The sequence below is a fragment of the Cervus canadensis genome, chromosome 25 (genome assembly GCF_019320065.1).
Source record: "Cervus canadensis isolate Bull #8, Minnesota chromosome 25, ASM1932006v1, whole genome shotgun sequence".
Classification (NCBI taxonomy): Eukaryota; Metazoa; Chordata; class Mammalia; order Artiodactyla; family Cervidae; genus Cervus; species Cervus canadensis.
This window is the reverse complement of record NC_057410.1, coordinates 18,022,187-18,036,083: the sequence shown is the minus strand read 5'-3', so window position 1 is coordinate 18,036,083 and position 13,897 is coordinate 18,022,187. Positions and strand designations below refer to the sequence as shown.

The 13,897-nt window shown below is 38.6% G+C and overlaps 1 protein-coding gene across 2 annotated transcripts in view; it reads left to right on the top strand.

Annotated features, from left to right (window-relative positions):
- GXYLT1 (glucoside xylosyltransferase 1) overlaps positions 1–13,897 on the top strand; it is a 49,678-nt gene that overhangs the window by 28,698 nt on the left and 7,083 nt on the right. For both annotated transcript variants that reach the window (XM_043446648.1, XM_043446649.1), the window contains 2 exons: positions 7,034–7,157; positions 7,360–7,532. In XM_043446648.1, coding sequence (XP_043302583.1) covers positions 7,034–7,157; positions 7,360–7,532 — 297 coding nt within the window. The remainder of the gene's footprint in view (positions 1–7,033; positions 7,158–7,359; positions 7,533–13,897) is intronic.

Genomic DNA, 13,897 nt, shown 5'->3' with positions numbered 1-13,897 from the left:
TCTTTGCGACCCCATGAATCGCAGCACACCAGGCTTCCCTGTCCATCAAAGACTCCCGGACTTTACCCAAATTCATGTCCATCGAGTTGGTGATGCCATCTAGCCATCTCATCTTCTGTCATCCCCTTCTCCTCCTGCCCCCAGTCCCTCCCAGCATCAGGGTCTTTTCCAATGAGTCAGCTCTTCACAATAGGTGGCCAAAGTATTGGAGTTTCAGCTTCAACATCAGTCCTTCCAGTGAACACCCAGGACTGATTTCCTTTAGGATGGACTGGTTGGATCTCCTTGCAGTCCAACGGACTCTCAAGAGTTTTCTCCAACACCACAGTTCAAAAGCATCAATTCTTTGGCACTCAGCTTTCTTCACAGTCCAACTCTCACATCCATATATGATTACTGAAAAAACCATAGCCTTGACCAGACAGACCTTTGTTGGCAAAGTAATGTCTCTGCTTTTTAATATGCTATCTAGGTTGGTCATAACTTCCCTTCCAAGGAGTAAAGCCGTCTTTTAATTTCATGGCTGCCGTCACCATCTGCAGTGATTTTGGAGCCCAAAAAAATAAAGTCTGACACTGTTTCCACGTTTCCCCGTCTATTTCCCATGAAGTGATGGGACCAGATGCCATGATCTTAGTTTTCTGAATGTTGAACTTTAAGCCAACTTTTTCACTCTCCTCTTTCACTTTCATCAAGAGGCTTTTTAGTTCCTCTTCACTTTCTGCCATAAGGGTGGTGTCATCTGCATATCTGAGGTTACTGATATTTCTCCCGGCAATCTGATTCCAGCTTGTGCTTCCTCCAGCCCAGCGTTTCTCATGATGTACTCTGCATAGAAGTTAAATAAGCACGCTCACTGTTTCTCCCTTTACATCTGGTTAATACTGAATTAAACATTAAGGGATATTATATCTTTTATGATATGAATATCTATGCATACATATTTGCACATATATATATTTAGGATTTTTCCATTGGCTGTGGTGGACCAAAGTTTACACCATTATTTTTATTCCTGTCTTCATGTCTGATTTAAATCTATTGTCCCTTTGTATCCTTCCGACAGGCCACTGTACTGCTTGTAACCGTCACCACCCACATCTGGACATTTCATTCTTAAGGCAGTTAATATCCATCACTCTTGTCTTCTGTATATCTAGCAGACATAGGGTTGGTCTGTTTGTTTTTTTAGCTTTCCCATCTTCTGTACCTTTCTGAAATCTTGATTTCTCTTCAGTTTGTCTCCCACAAATGAATGCATTAATGAAGTCAATGTAACGTGTGCTCTCATCAGTCAACCTCAGTTACCCAGTTTGCGAATATATTTTGAGTTTTAAAAATTTATCTACCATAACGTTTTACTAAGTAAGGCAGGTGTCATGCCATGAATTTTCTTCCTTTTCTGATGGTTAGACTATGCACAGTAATATTATACCAGAAGATGGTGCTGTGAGATTATGTGCTAAGGAATGATGTAAGTGCTTAGGGACTCTTCATTTGGAATTCTCAGAATTATGAGAAGTGTTGTGTTGCAAAGAACCTTAGAGACAATTTAGTGTAACACCATTATTTGATTTTTAAGAACATTTCAAATTACAGCTATGTAGTTCAAATCTATAATTATTTTTTATTTGCCTTTTACTTATTAGAATGTCATTCTTAAGTACGTGGAATAGTTTCTCCCCTTTCCTTTTAGTCTGGCATGTTCTAATCCAACTAGAGATGTAGATATGGGAATTGAAAAAATTTCTAAGCTTTCAAACTTGTTTTTATCTGTGTATTAATGACTTAATGAAGAAAAATACGAGGTGTATGATTGTATATTAATTAGTAGGTGCAGTTTACTTCATACATACTGTCCCTTTGTTTCAGACAACTCTGTTCTTGCCCACTGGGAACAAAGATTTGCTCTGTTTTTAAAATATTTTGTTTATGATTGCTGATATGTTTTGACAAAATTTATTGATTTTTTTTTTGTTGTTCCATTTTATATCTCTTTATTTTTCCTGATTTCCAAACATATCTTTAGCAGACATGGCCTTGTTTTTTTTCCTACTGACTTTATATAATTTCTGGCACAGATGTCAAATTTTAGAGCTCTAATGATATAACTGAATTACTTATAATAACTTTTCAAACTGTTTCATAAAGGTCCACAAATGTTATCCCATAGTTATTATCACATGAAAGCCTGTAAGACAACCCACAGGGCAGTGACCATGTTTTAAATTCTTAATATGCTTTGCTGTAGCCAGCTCCAGCCATTCATAATTATTCAGTTCCAACCTTATGTATTGTAATTAAATATTTTAAAATTTAAAATAGTAAAAATTTAGCTTTTTGTTTTGTTTCTCATAATGCTTGGTAGACACTGATATAACCCTGGCTAAGATACTACTTTGTATTATGATTGTTTCTGCAGTGTTGAATCCCTATTAGGATATTTCTTGACCTTTTCCTATTTATTAGATAAAAACCAAAGACTATAGGCATCTTGAGAATTCTTTTCTTGTATGTTTGCTGTACCTTGTTCGTGTCCTGCCATTTATTATTTTGTAAAGTTTAATTTTGGCCTGTTTCTCCAGGTACTGAGGGGAGGGTATGTCTTTTATACAGCTTTGCTTTCAGAATATTTAGCATGGAGTCTGGCATAAAGTAGCAACTCAGATAATTACTTGCAGAGGACAGACAGAAGTTTTGGAAACCAGGCAATTAATGAACTATTTTTTTTTTTGCCATTGATGAATTATTGAAAAGTATAAAAAAATAGAATACTTACTGTGAGGTAGTTGTGATGATTGTTTTTACATATTTGAAATATGTGTGTGATGGAAGGCTTTTATTGTGTTACATATACAGCTTGAGAAAACAATGTCAGTGAACATCTTTCCAAAAGGGGCAGAACTTTTCAGAAATTAGTAATCAATCTTTGAGAATGGATGAGTTCTCAGTTTCTAGCATTGTCAGAGCATGATATGAATAGTCATCTGTTAATTTTATTTTTACATATAACATAGACTGATGGTAATAATGAGTTTGTTTTCAAAAGCTTACATAATTCTAAAAATGAAACTAATTTATCTTAGCATAATACATGTGCATTTTTGGTAGATTTGCTGAAATGAATATTAAGCTACATCTTTTTTTAAAAATTACAAAATAAATCATGCTTGTAAAAATTCAGGCAATTCATTGAGTAAAAAGACACTTTTCCACTTTACATTCCACTATCCCCAGTTTCATTCTTTTGCCCGAATGACATTATGTATTTTGCTCTGTATTCTTCAGGCCCTTTTAAAAAGGCATTTTGAAGCAGATATACATGTACATTAGCATATACATGTGGAGACCTTTTATACAGCTTCAGTTTGCTTTTTTCACTTAGCAAATATATAGTTGATTTTTATGTCAGTACGTATAGCCTGTCACATTTAATGTGTGTGATATTGTGGAGAAAGAATAATTTGATTTGATGTGTGTACTAGTATTAATATGTAGTTATATGGCTGCTGCTGCTGCTAAGTCGCTTCACTCGTGTCCGACTCTGTGTGACCCCATAGACGGCAGCCCACCAGGCTCCGCTGTCCCTGGGATTCTCCAGGCAAGAACACTGGAGTGGGTTGCCATTTCCTTCTCCAATGCATGGAAGTGAAAAGTGAAAGTGAAGTCACTCAGTTGTGTCCGACTGTTCGTGACCCCATGAACTGCAGCCTACCAGGCTCCATTGTCCATGGGATTTTCCAGGCAAGAGTACTAGAGTGGGGTGCCATTGCCTTCTCCGAGTTATATGGCTACTTCTGCTTTATTGACTATGCCAAAGCCTTTGACTGTGTGGATCACAATAAACTGGAAAATTCTGAAATAGATGGGAATACCAGACCACCTGACCTGCCTCTTGAGAAATCTGTATGCAGGTCAGGAAGCAACAGTTAGAACTGGACATGGAACAACAGACTGGTTCCAAATAGGAAAAGGAATACATCAAGGCTGTATATTGTCACCCTGCTTATTTAACTTACATGCAGAGCACATCATGAGAAACGCTGGGCTGGATGAAGCACAAGCTGGAATCAAGATTGGTGGGAGAAATATCAATAACCTCAGATATGCAGATGACACCACCCTTATGGTAGAAAGTGAAGAAGAACTAAAGAACCTCTTGATGAAAGTGATAAGAGGAGAGTGAAAAAGTTGTCTTAAATCTCAACATTCAGAAAACCAAGATCATGGCATCCAGTCTCATCACTTCATGGCAAATAGATGGGGAAACAGTGGAAACTGTGGTTGACTTTATTTTTGGGGGCTCCCAAATCACTGCAGATGGTGACTGCAGCCATGAAATTAAAAGACGCTTACTCCTTGAAAGGAAAGTTATGACTAACCTAGACAGCATATTATAAAGCAGAGACATTACTTTGTCAACAAAGGTCCGTCTAGTCAAGGCTATGGTTTTTCCAGTAGTCATGCATGGATGTGAGAGTTGGACTATAAAGAAAGCTGAGCGCCGAAGAATTGATGCTTTTGAACTGTGGTGTTGGAGAAGACTCTTGAGAGTCCTTTGGACTGCAGGGAGATCCAGCCAATCCATCCTAGAGGAAATCAGTCCTGAGTATTCATTGGAAGGACTGATGGCTGAAGCTGAAGCTCCAATACTTTGGCCACCTGATGTGAAGAGCTGACTCATTTGAAAAGACCCTGATGGTGGGAAAGATTGAAGGCAGGAGGAGAAGGGGGTGACAGAGGATGAGATGGCTGGATGGCATCACCAACTCAATGGGCATGAGTTTGGGTAAACTCCGGGAGTGGTGATGGACAGGGAGGCCTGATGTGCTGCGATTCATGGGGTCACAAAGAGTCGGACATAACTGAGCAACTGAACTAAACTGAATTGATGGCTGAAAAATACCTCATGTATTTTGATTTTTACGTTCCTGACTACACCACCTATGTGGGTGAAAATCTTTTCATAATTTTTAGCCGTTTATGTTTCCTCCTTTGTGAATGGCTGTATGTCCATTTCCTTTGACTTCTATTTTGCTGTTTTTCTGTTTCTGTTAGCTTGAACTCTTTTTGTATATAATGCCTCTTTATTAAACTCATTTTTCATGGCTTTTTTGGTGTTGGATATTCTACATTATATCCTCAACAAGTACTACTAGTGTTATTGCTTCTTGTCCAATATTTTTCTGGTAGGACTTTTCCTTTGCGTTATAAAGATTCCTCTCCCCGCCCCCCACCATGCCCCCCACCCTGTTTCCCCCTAAAACTGCCCTGGACTTGTTATTTATCTTTTCTTCTTTGAGTAGATGTGTTTCTTAGAATAGGTATGTTTTTCTTCTTTTTTTTTTTTAAATAAGTAAAATCTAGTGAAAACTTGAACATGACATGATACAAAGGTTATTCCATCAGTACTGTCTATTGAATGCGTTACTGGTGTTGGTCCTTGTTGATCAACTCATATTTTCCTTTTCAGATCCTAAGAGTGTTTAGTTAACATGATCAGTGACTCATTGCAGAGTTGTCCTTTCAATAAATTGTTTTCTTACTATTTCCTTAAGTAATATTTGTTTCAGTCATTTTCCAGATTTTGTGTGTGTGTGTGTGTGTGTGTGTGAGATTTCTCATTGTGTATAGTCACTGTATTTACTGCATCCTGAGAAAGAAGGTAATACAATTACTACAGTAGATTATATTTAGTTTTAATGTGTAGTTTTTTCTCCTAGGAATTCTTACTTTTCCTTCTCAAAGGATAGATTGCTTATTCCTCCACTGAGTTTACTATATATCCTTGAATAGCTTGTAACAATTGTTTTCAGACTCTCAGGAGATAGGATCAGTGAAGAAGGATCAGTGCTTTTTTAAACATTGTTTGCAATCTGTCATGAGCCAATGGTTTTGTAAAAAATAATATAAATAAGTTACTTGGAAAATGTTAAAATAAATAGACATAAAATTACTCTGTTAAATTGCTATAAAAGTTTCTAAATTTTACGCTCAATTTCTGTACTTAAATCTCTCAGAGGATATGAAAAATTCACTCATCAGCATGTTGCAAACTATAGTTTGAAAAGTACTTACTTTAAACCTAGAGAGTTTCCAAAAGTCAGATTTGTATAAAAGACTTAGTATTCAACTCCACCCCTTTTCACCCTAGATTCAAATGATCCCCAGGCCTCTTTCAACTCTGTTGTTTCCTTACGTATCTGACTTTGAGTTTTAAAATAATGAGCCAAGAGTAATTCCATAGAGGCTGCAAAGGCATCTGATTAAATTCAGTATCTATTTTTTATTTATCGGTTTCAAGTGATCTCTTTGAAGTGTCGATTATAAAGGATTAGCAGATCAGTCTAAGAATCATGGTGATCATGGTGATGAGAGCTAACCAACGCCGTGCCAAGTACTGCTCGTGTGTGTGTGTGTGTTAGTCGCTCAGTCACGTCCAGCTCTTTACGACCCCATAGACTATAGGTTGCAAAGCTCCTCTGTCCATGAAATCCTCCAGGCAGGAATCACGGAGTGGGGAGACACTCCCTTCTTCAGGGATCTTCGTGACTCAGGGATTGAACTGGTCTCCTGCATTGCAGGCAGATTCTTTGCCGTCTGAGCTACCAGGGAAGCCCCACTGCTCCTAGTACTTTTCATTTATATAGTAACATGTTTAATCTTCAGCAGCGTATTGCAGAGACATAGGTGCTGTGTCTAGATATGTGACAGATGTACTAAAACTGTGCTTTTTAGGATGAGGGTACAGTCATAGCACTGAAACCAGCATCTCCTTTTTCTTTCCCTTTTTTTCCTGACTTCTGTTAGTTTCATCATGTCTCCCTACAGCTTCAGATATCTTTTGTTATCTCTCCACTTGAGCTGTTCATTCTTCCTCACTTTACGTTAGGGTCACATTGTTTTGTAACAAAAAAGTTTGCGCATCTCCTGTTGCTCCGTAATGATTGCTAAGGGAAGAATGAGGAACTGTCACTATGCTGCCATTTTTAACCTGGAAGTCTGAGAAATCTGTTAATGTATTTACCCACAGAATGATATGACCACCGTACGACTACGATGGGGAGATATACTGATGCCATTGCTTAAAAAATACAAACTGAACATTACATGGGGTGATCAAGATCTGTTGAATATCATATTTTTTCATAATCCAGGTAATTTTTAAAATTTATTTTATTCTTTGTAAAAAAAAAACCATAGTATTTAGTCAAAATTGAAAAAAATGCATTTATTTGATTTTGGCTTATATTATCAGTCTTTATGTTTAAGACAGAGTAAACTAAGTTTAAAATCTTTGCAGAATGTTAATTCTGTGGAATTAGCGTGTGTTTACTTCTTTGTTTTATCTTTGCGTAGAAAGCCTTTTTGTTTTTCCTTGCCAATGGAATTATCGACCAGATCATTGCATATATGGAAGCAATTGCCAAGAAGCTGAAGAAGAAGGAATCTTTATTCTCCATGGGAACAGAGGTGTTTACCATGATGATAAACAACCAGCATTTAGAGCTATTTATGAAGCACTGAGAAATGTAAGCTCTTTTTCTTTTTTTAAGTGTTTTTGTGGACATGCTCCCTGGTTTACAGAGAATTTGCATATCCTTTACTCTAGTTCCGTAGTGATAAGCCCCACCACACCCTCCCCATATAGCTCTGGCACTTGGCTTTCTGCTGTAAGGAAGGACACTGCCTTTTGCCCACTTACTGACCTATGCATTATCAGTATGAACTCACTGATACTATTCTTTTCAGCAAATTGTAATGCAGTGTTCAATGTTATTTATATTGATGCTGAAGTTGTGCCAAATTTAGCGATTGAGTGCCCCTTTTGCCATCTCTTGTGCTTATTTGACGCATTCCCATCATTTTGAGTACCTTCTCAAAGAGCAGGTACAAGCAAAATATCCCAGGCTTATCTTACTATGCCTTCCCTGCCCTCGCCCTGAAATCAGCTGTCTCTCTAAGGAACTCTGATGCATATTGCTGCAGAGGTGTCTTCCCTTCCAAGCCCTTTCAGCAGCAGAGCTGGGAAATACAAAAATGCAAACACATACACACACAGAGACCTCTGCCTGCACCAGTGTGCCCAGTTTCATTCCCCCAGGCTCCTTCCTTTCCTCTTCTACATGGTTTCTGTTTTCTTCCAGTTAGAATCCTTGCTGCAAACTAGAAATTCCTCTTTTGCTTAATGCTATAATACATTCAAAATAATTTCAGAAATGCTCCATTTGTACTACTATCCCCACTCCTCTCCTTGAAAAACTAGCTGGCTGTAAACATTCAGTTTGTTTACAGTCCTTCTCCTGCCCTCCCCACCCCTGGATGAGGGTGCATGTTCTGTACTGTATTTGCGTTAGTTTTTTTCTTCTCCTGTCAGTGTCATTATTTATTCATTTGAAATACTGTTGGATTCATGTATTTCCATATGCTTTCAGTTTTAAGATTTTTCCCCTCATCTTTGTTGATTGAATTTTTAAGGACTTAATTAATTACTTTTTGGCTGTCTGGGTCTTTGCTGCTGCACAAGGGCTTACTCTAGTTGCAGTGAGTGGGAGCTCTCTAGTTTCCGTGCGTAGGCTTCCCCTTAGAGTGGCTTCTCTTGTTGCAGAGCACAGACTCTAGAGCAGGGGCCTCAGTAGTTGTGGCTCTTGGGCTTAGTTGCCCCATGGCATGTGAAATCTTCCAAGACCAGGAATTAAACCTGTGTCCTGCATTGGCAGGCAGAGTCTTAACCGCTGGACCATCAGGGAAAGTCCTAAGTTCAGTTTGATATGAGGAATATTAATATACTTCAAAAAGTCAAAGCTGTATTAGGGTTTACTCAGAAATTGTTCCTTCCCCATCCTTCCACCCCAAGTCCCAGCCCCATCACTAATTTCATTTTCTGGTTTGTCCTTCTTGTACAGATGAGAGGGTACACGTATGTTTTGTAAGTCCCCTTTTCTTACATGAAAGGTATTGTTCATCTTTATCTGTTCTTTGCTTTTGTTTTACAATATTCTGTAAGTTTGGGCATTTATAAATATCTTCCTCATATGTTTTTTACACAACTGTATGACACTCCACTTTGTGCATGTACTAGAGTTTATTCAACTCATCTCTTAAGTTTGAACGTTTTGGTATTCTCCAACATTTTGAATAATAATGCTGCAGAATTCCCTGGTGGACCAGTGGTTAGGGCTCCATGCTTTTACTGCCGGGGCTCTGGTTAGATCCCTGGTTTGGGGACACTAAGATTCTGCAGACTGAAAGGCGGGCCAATAGAGAGGGGGAAGGAGAGAAAGAGAGAGAGAGAGAAAAGAAGGAAAGAAGTGGCGGAGGGAGGGAGGAAGGAGAAAGCAATGTATTAATTAGGGTGAATTCCTGGACATGGGATAATTTTAATGGAAGTTACTGCCTGTTTCCCCTACATAGGGATTATTTGCATTCCTGCCAACAGTTCATGAGGAAGCCTGTTATGCACAGGAGTGTATTGTCAACCTTGAAAATTTTTTGCCATGCTAATAAGTGAGAAATGGAATCTTAGTTTAAATTTCACTTTCTCGTATGAGTGAGATGAACATCTTTTTATATATCTAACAGCTGTTTTTACATCTTTTTGTTGTGAATTTTCTTTCAGATCTCTTACTTCGTCTTCTATTGATTTTTAAAAATGACTTATTTTTAACATATTTCATATGCCATCCTTTTCACTCATAGTGTAAATTATTTGGTGGTTTTTAGTATATTTACAGAGTTGTACAGTCATCACCATGTGAGACTTTCATACTTTACTTCCCACCTGCCCATCATTTGCTGCAAGTTCTTTGTGTATTAAAGATATTAGTTCTTTTTCTGTTATATCTGATGTAAATATTTTCTCCCAGTTTGACTTTGTTTATGGCATTTTTTGTCATTCAGAGTTGTTTGTTTTTTAAAAATTTTTGTGTAATCAAATTTAAAACCTTTAAAAAAAAGTCATAGAAAGTCTTTCCCTACCTATACTCAGCTTACAGAAAGGTTCACCTATATACTGTTTCACTTACTACGTTTAGTCTTCTGCTCAATTTGGAATTTACTCTTGAGTAAGGGGTAGATCTGATTTGATCTTTTTCCAAGTGGCCGTCTTGTCCCAATTATGTTTATTTGAAAGGTTATCTATAACCTGAAGATTTGAGATACTGACTGTATCATATACTAAAGTTCCATTTGTGATTTCTGGATTTTCTCTTTGCTCCACTGGTCTGTCCATTTGTGCACTTACACACTGTTTTAACTATGATGTCTTTGTGCTGTATTTTAATACCTGCTGGAGAGGGAGGCCTGGCGTGCTGCGATTCATGGGGTCCCAAAGAGTCAGACACGACTGAGTGACTGAACTGAACTGAACTGAAGGGTTGTTCCCTGTTCACATCCTGTCCTTATAGTGTTTTCCTACTTAGTGTATTTTTATTTTTACACAGATATCAACGCATTTAACAAAAAGTTGTTTTTTCGTTGGGAGTGTGTCATCGTCACATGTCGACTTAGTGACTGCTGACGTTTTGATGGTATTGAGACATCTTAGGAACAAGGGTTGTCTTTGATTTGTGTCTTTCAGGAATGTTGAATAGATCTCTTCATACTGTGGATTTTGAACACATCTTAAGTCTATTCAGTTTTCTTTGTTGCCTTTGTAAATGAGGTTTTCTTTTTTAAATACTAAACTTTATATTAAATTTGGAAAAAATTATTCTGGCCCTGTCACCCCAGGTACCTGTTTCTGTCTCTTTTTCCCCTTGGTCTTAACAGTCCACTTTTATGTAGTTAAGGTGGATTGACAGGGGGAGATGATTATACTTCACGTACCTGTAGATTGATGCATGAATCAGGTCTCTGAGTATGTTGGGGACCAAGACTTGGGGCAAAGCCAAATAAGGATTGGATTTATGGTTTTGCTTAATGAGCTGTATATCAGTCACTATCCATGCAGCTAATTCACCGATACCTAGGGAGAAGTTATAAGTGACCATTCATCTTTCAGGGGGTATGTTCTCTGCGCTGCTGGACGGCGTCTAATCTTCTATGGATGTGAAGACAGATATCAGCAACAGGAGTGCTGGTTTGGTCTAAGTGTGGGGATCAAAAGAGCTGATGCCCCTATTGGCGAGACTCTTAAGTATTTGCTAATGACTGATCTCAGTATTTGCTAGTACAGTCTCACTAATAGGAATGAGAATAAAGATACTGAACTAACCTCCTGAGACACAGACTGTATTAGGATGACGAAGAGTGCAGCAGCTATGCCCCGAAGGGCCAGGGAAGGAAGGCCTCATTGATGAAGAGGCATTTGAAGTGAACCCTGAAGAAATGAGTAAGATTTTGCCAGGTGAGCAGGCAGAACCAACACTGCCTGAGAAAAGGTCTTGAGGGTGGTGAAAATCCCGTGAGGAGGTCAGGAGTTGAGCTGTTTGACTGGGGTGATGGATGCAAGTAGGCAGTGGCTGGACTGGGCTGGACGTGGTGACGATGTGTGCTGTGTAAGGTGATGATCTGCAGCTGAAGTTTTCTCCTGGAAATGAGTGTTGCTCACACTTGGTGGTAGGGAAAATGCTGATAGCATTGTAGGCTACAGCTTTAGTGTTTTTCTAAGTTTCTTAATCCTATAAGCCTGAGAGAAAGGGTTTCTGAATAATCAGTTTATCATGATACAGCTACACTCACTGAAGAATGATAAAATTTAGTGTTGATGTTCATTTTCATGTAGCTGACCTTGTATGCCTTCAGAATCAGTATCATATTTTAATAGTGCTTTATTATGGCTTGTCAAGAGGTGATAAAAATAACAAAAGGTACTTTTGGAGTTCTGAGACTTTGCAGGGTAGAAAAGAAATGCACTCCTATAAAAATGTGATTTCTTTGTTGCCTCTGAGCATTAAAAAAAAAATCCATTATTAAGGAATTAAATCTTACTAGTTTTATTTGATCTTTTCTTTGATCTCTTATAAGTATATACTTTTAAAAAAAACTGAGTATTTGTTTTAAGCTGATTAATTACACTCGGTTTTTAAGAAATAAATCTTATTTTAAAAACTGTTTCAAACCCTGAAGTAATTAATGACTAGTGGTTGCTTTCGGTTTGTATTAATTAGCCTTATCTACCCAGTTTTCATCTTAACGAAGTTAATCGGTCTTTTTGGTGCTTGGTTAGTGTTTTTATCTTCTCTTATCTATTATTCAATGGAAAGTATAATTTTTAAAAGAATTACTGTTCAGACAGAGGTATCTATGCAAGTTTCAGAGAGAAGCTTAGTCATAGCCATTGAATGTTGTGAACCATAGGATGTGAACCATTTGTAAAATTTGAATGCATGGCTATGTCTGCCAGCAAATCAGGCTTTACAGTCCATACATAGTTGTTAAATATTAGTTGTTGAGTGAATACAAATACTAAGATTAAAAAGTGCAGATTCACAGTGGGAATAAAGCATTTTATTGCTCTGTAAAGTATTTTCTGCTTCCTGTATTTCATTTGAGTTATTAGATTTTGTGGTGTTTCTGGGTTAACTTTGATTTACCTCATACCCTTCTTGTGTCTGCATCAGATGCAGTAGATTTGCAGAGATTCAGGGGACTCAACATCCTCTCCTGCACAATCTTGTATGTAGCTGGCACTTGGCATCTGAAGGATTGAACTGCCTGCCATTGTACTTGTATTTTTAAAATATGTTCTGTTTTTTGAAAATGCCTTGAAATATCTCATTGTGGGCATCATAGCCTCACTGTTCACTCTCTGCCTTCAGCTGACATTCTTATAAATAAAACATGACCTTCCTAAAAGTTTGTGTGCTGGGTACGGTGCCAGTGAAGAGGGAGTGATTATCTGTGTCAGGAGAGCTTCTCGGAGGAGCAGACATCGGTCTGAGCTGGAAGGACGAGTACCAGGCAGCCAAAGGTGTGGACGAGTCGGGTAGCACGCAGTAGGGGAGGAGGAGGCCTGCAGCCAGGGGAGGGCACCGTGGCCTCTGGGCAGGGGAGCTTCTGGATGCCAGGTGCGTGCAGTCCTGGGTGCTGTGGAGTCTGAGCCTGGCGGAGGGCGAGTGCTGGCTCTGTGTATACAGGTGGGCATCTGGTGATTTCTCACCTTCTTCTTTAAAGGTCAAACTTCTATGGTGGACTAAAGGAGCTGTAATCCCTGAGGCACTGTTTTTATTTCAGGAAAATACTCATCACAAGACCTTCCCAGTGAAGAAAAAACATTTTTTTAACCACAGACACTGGGATTTAAAATCACAAGAAAATGAAGTGAATCTCAGGTATTCCCCAGGAATTAACATTTAAACACCTTTGTAGCATTTTCATTTTTAGTCGTTGTAGAGTAGGAAAAAGACCAGTTTGGTCTGCCCAGTATCACTCGCCTCTCAGCCACCGTTGCCCTAGTACGTTTTTGTACACAGTGAACTGTTAGCAGACCGTCACTCCATTACAGGTGTTACACCCTGATGAGGTTCCCTTCTTCAGCATGGCTGCTACTTTTAGCCCCAGACAAATGTAGACACATCTGTATAGAGCACACCGCAGTTCACCACTGGTAACTGAGCTTCATCTTTTCAGCAGAGGTTTGAAGCTCACTTGGCACAGTTGCATTTGCTTTTTTGGGTAGGCAGTGCTGTGTGCTTTGAGCACTCAGAGCTTTGTAACTGGGAGAGTTCTCTCTCCCTTCCTTAGTTGCTTCATTGTGAATTGTCATGTTTCATAAAGTTGGTGTGAGGTTTACATGCTTTACTGCATGTAAAGCTCTTAGCCTGATGCCTGGTGTGTAGGGAGTGCTTGCTTTTTAACCAGTCCAGCTTTCAGCAGTTTCTTCCAGATCCCAGAGTGCTGGCTGTTATTCTTTTCATTACATTTCTTTCTAGTTAAGCCTCTTCTCCCCCCTGCT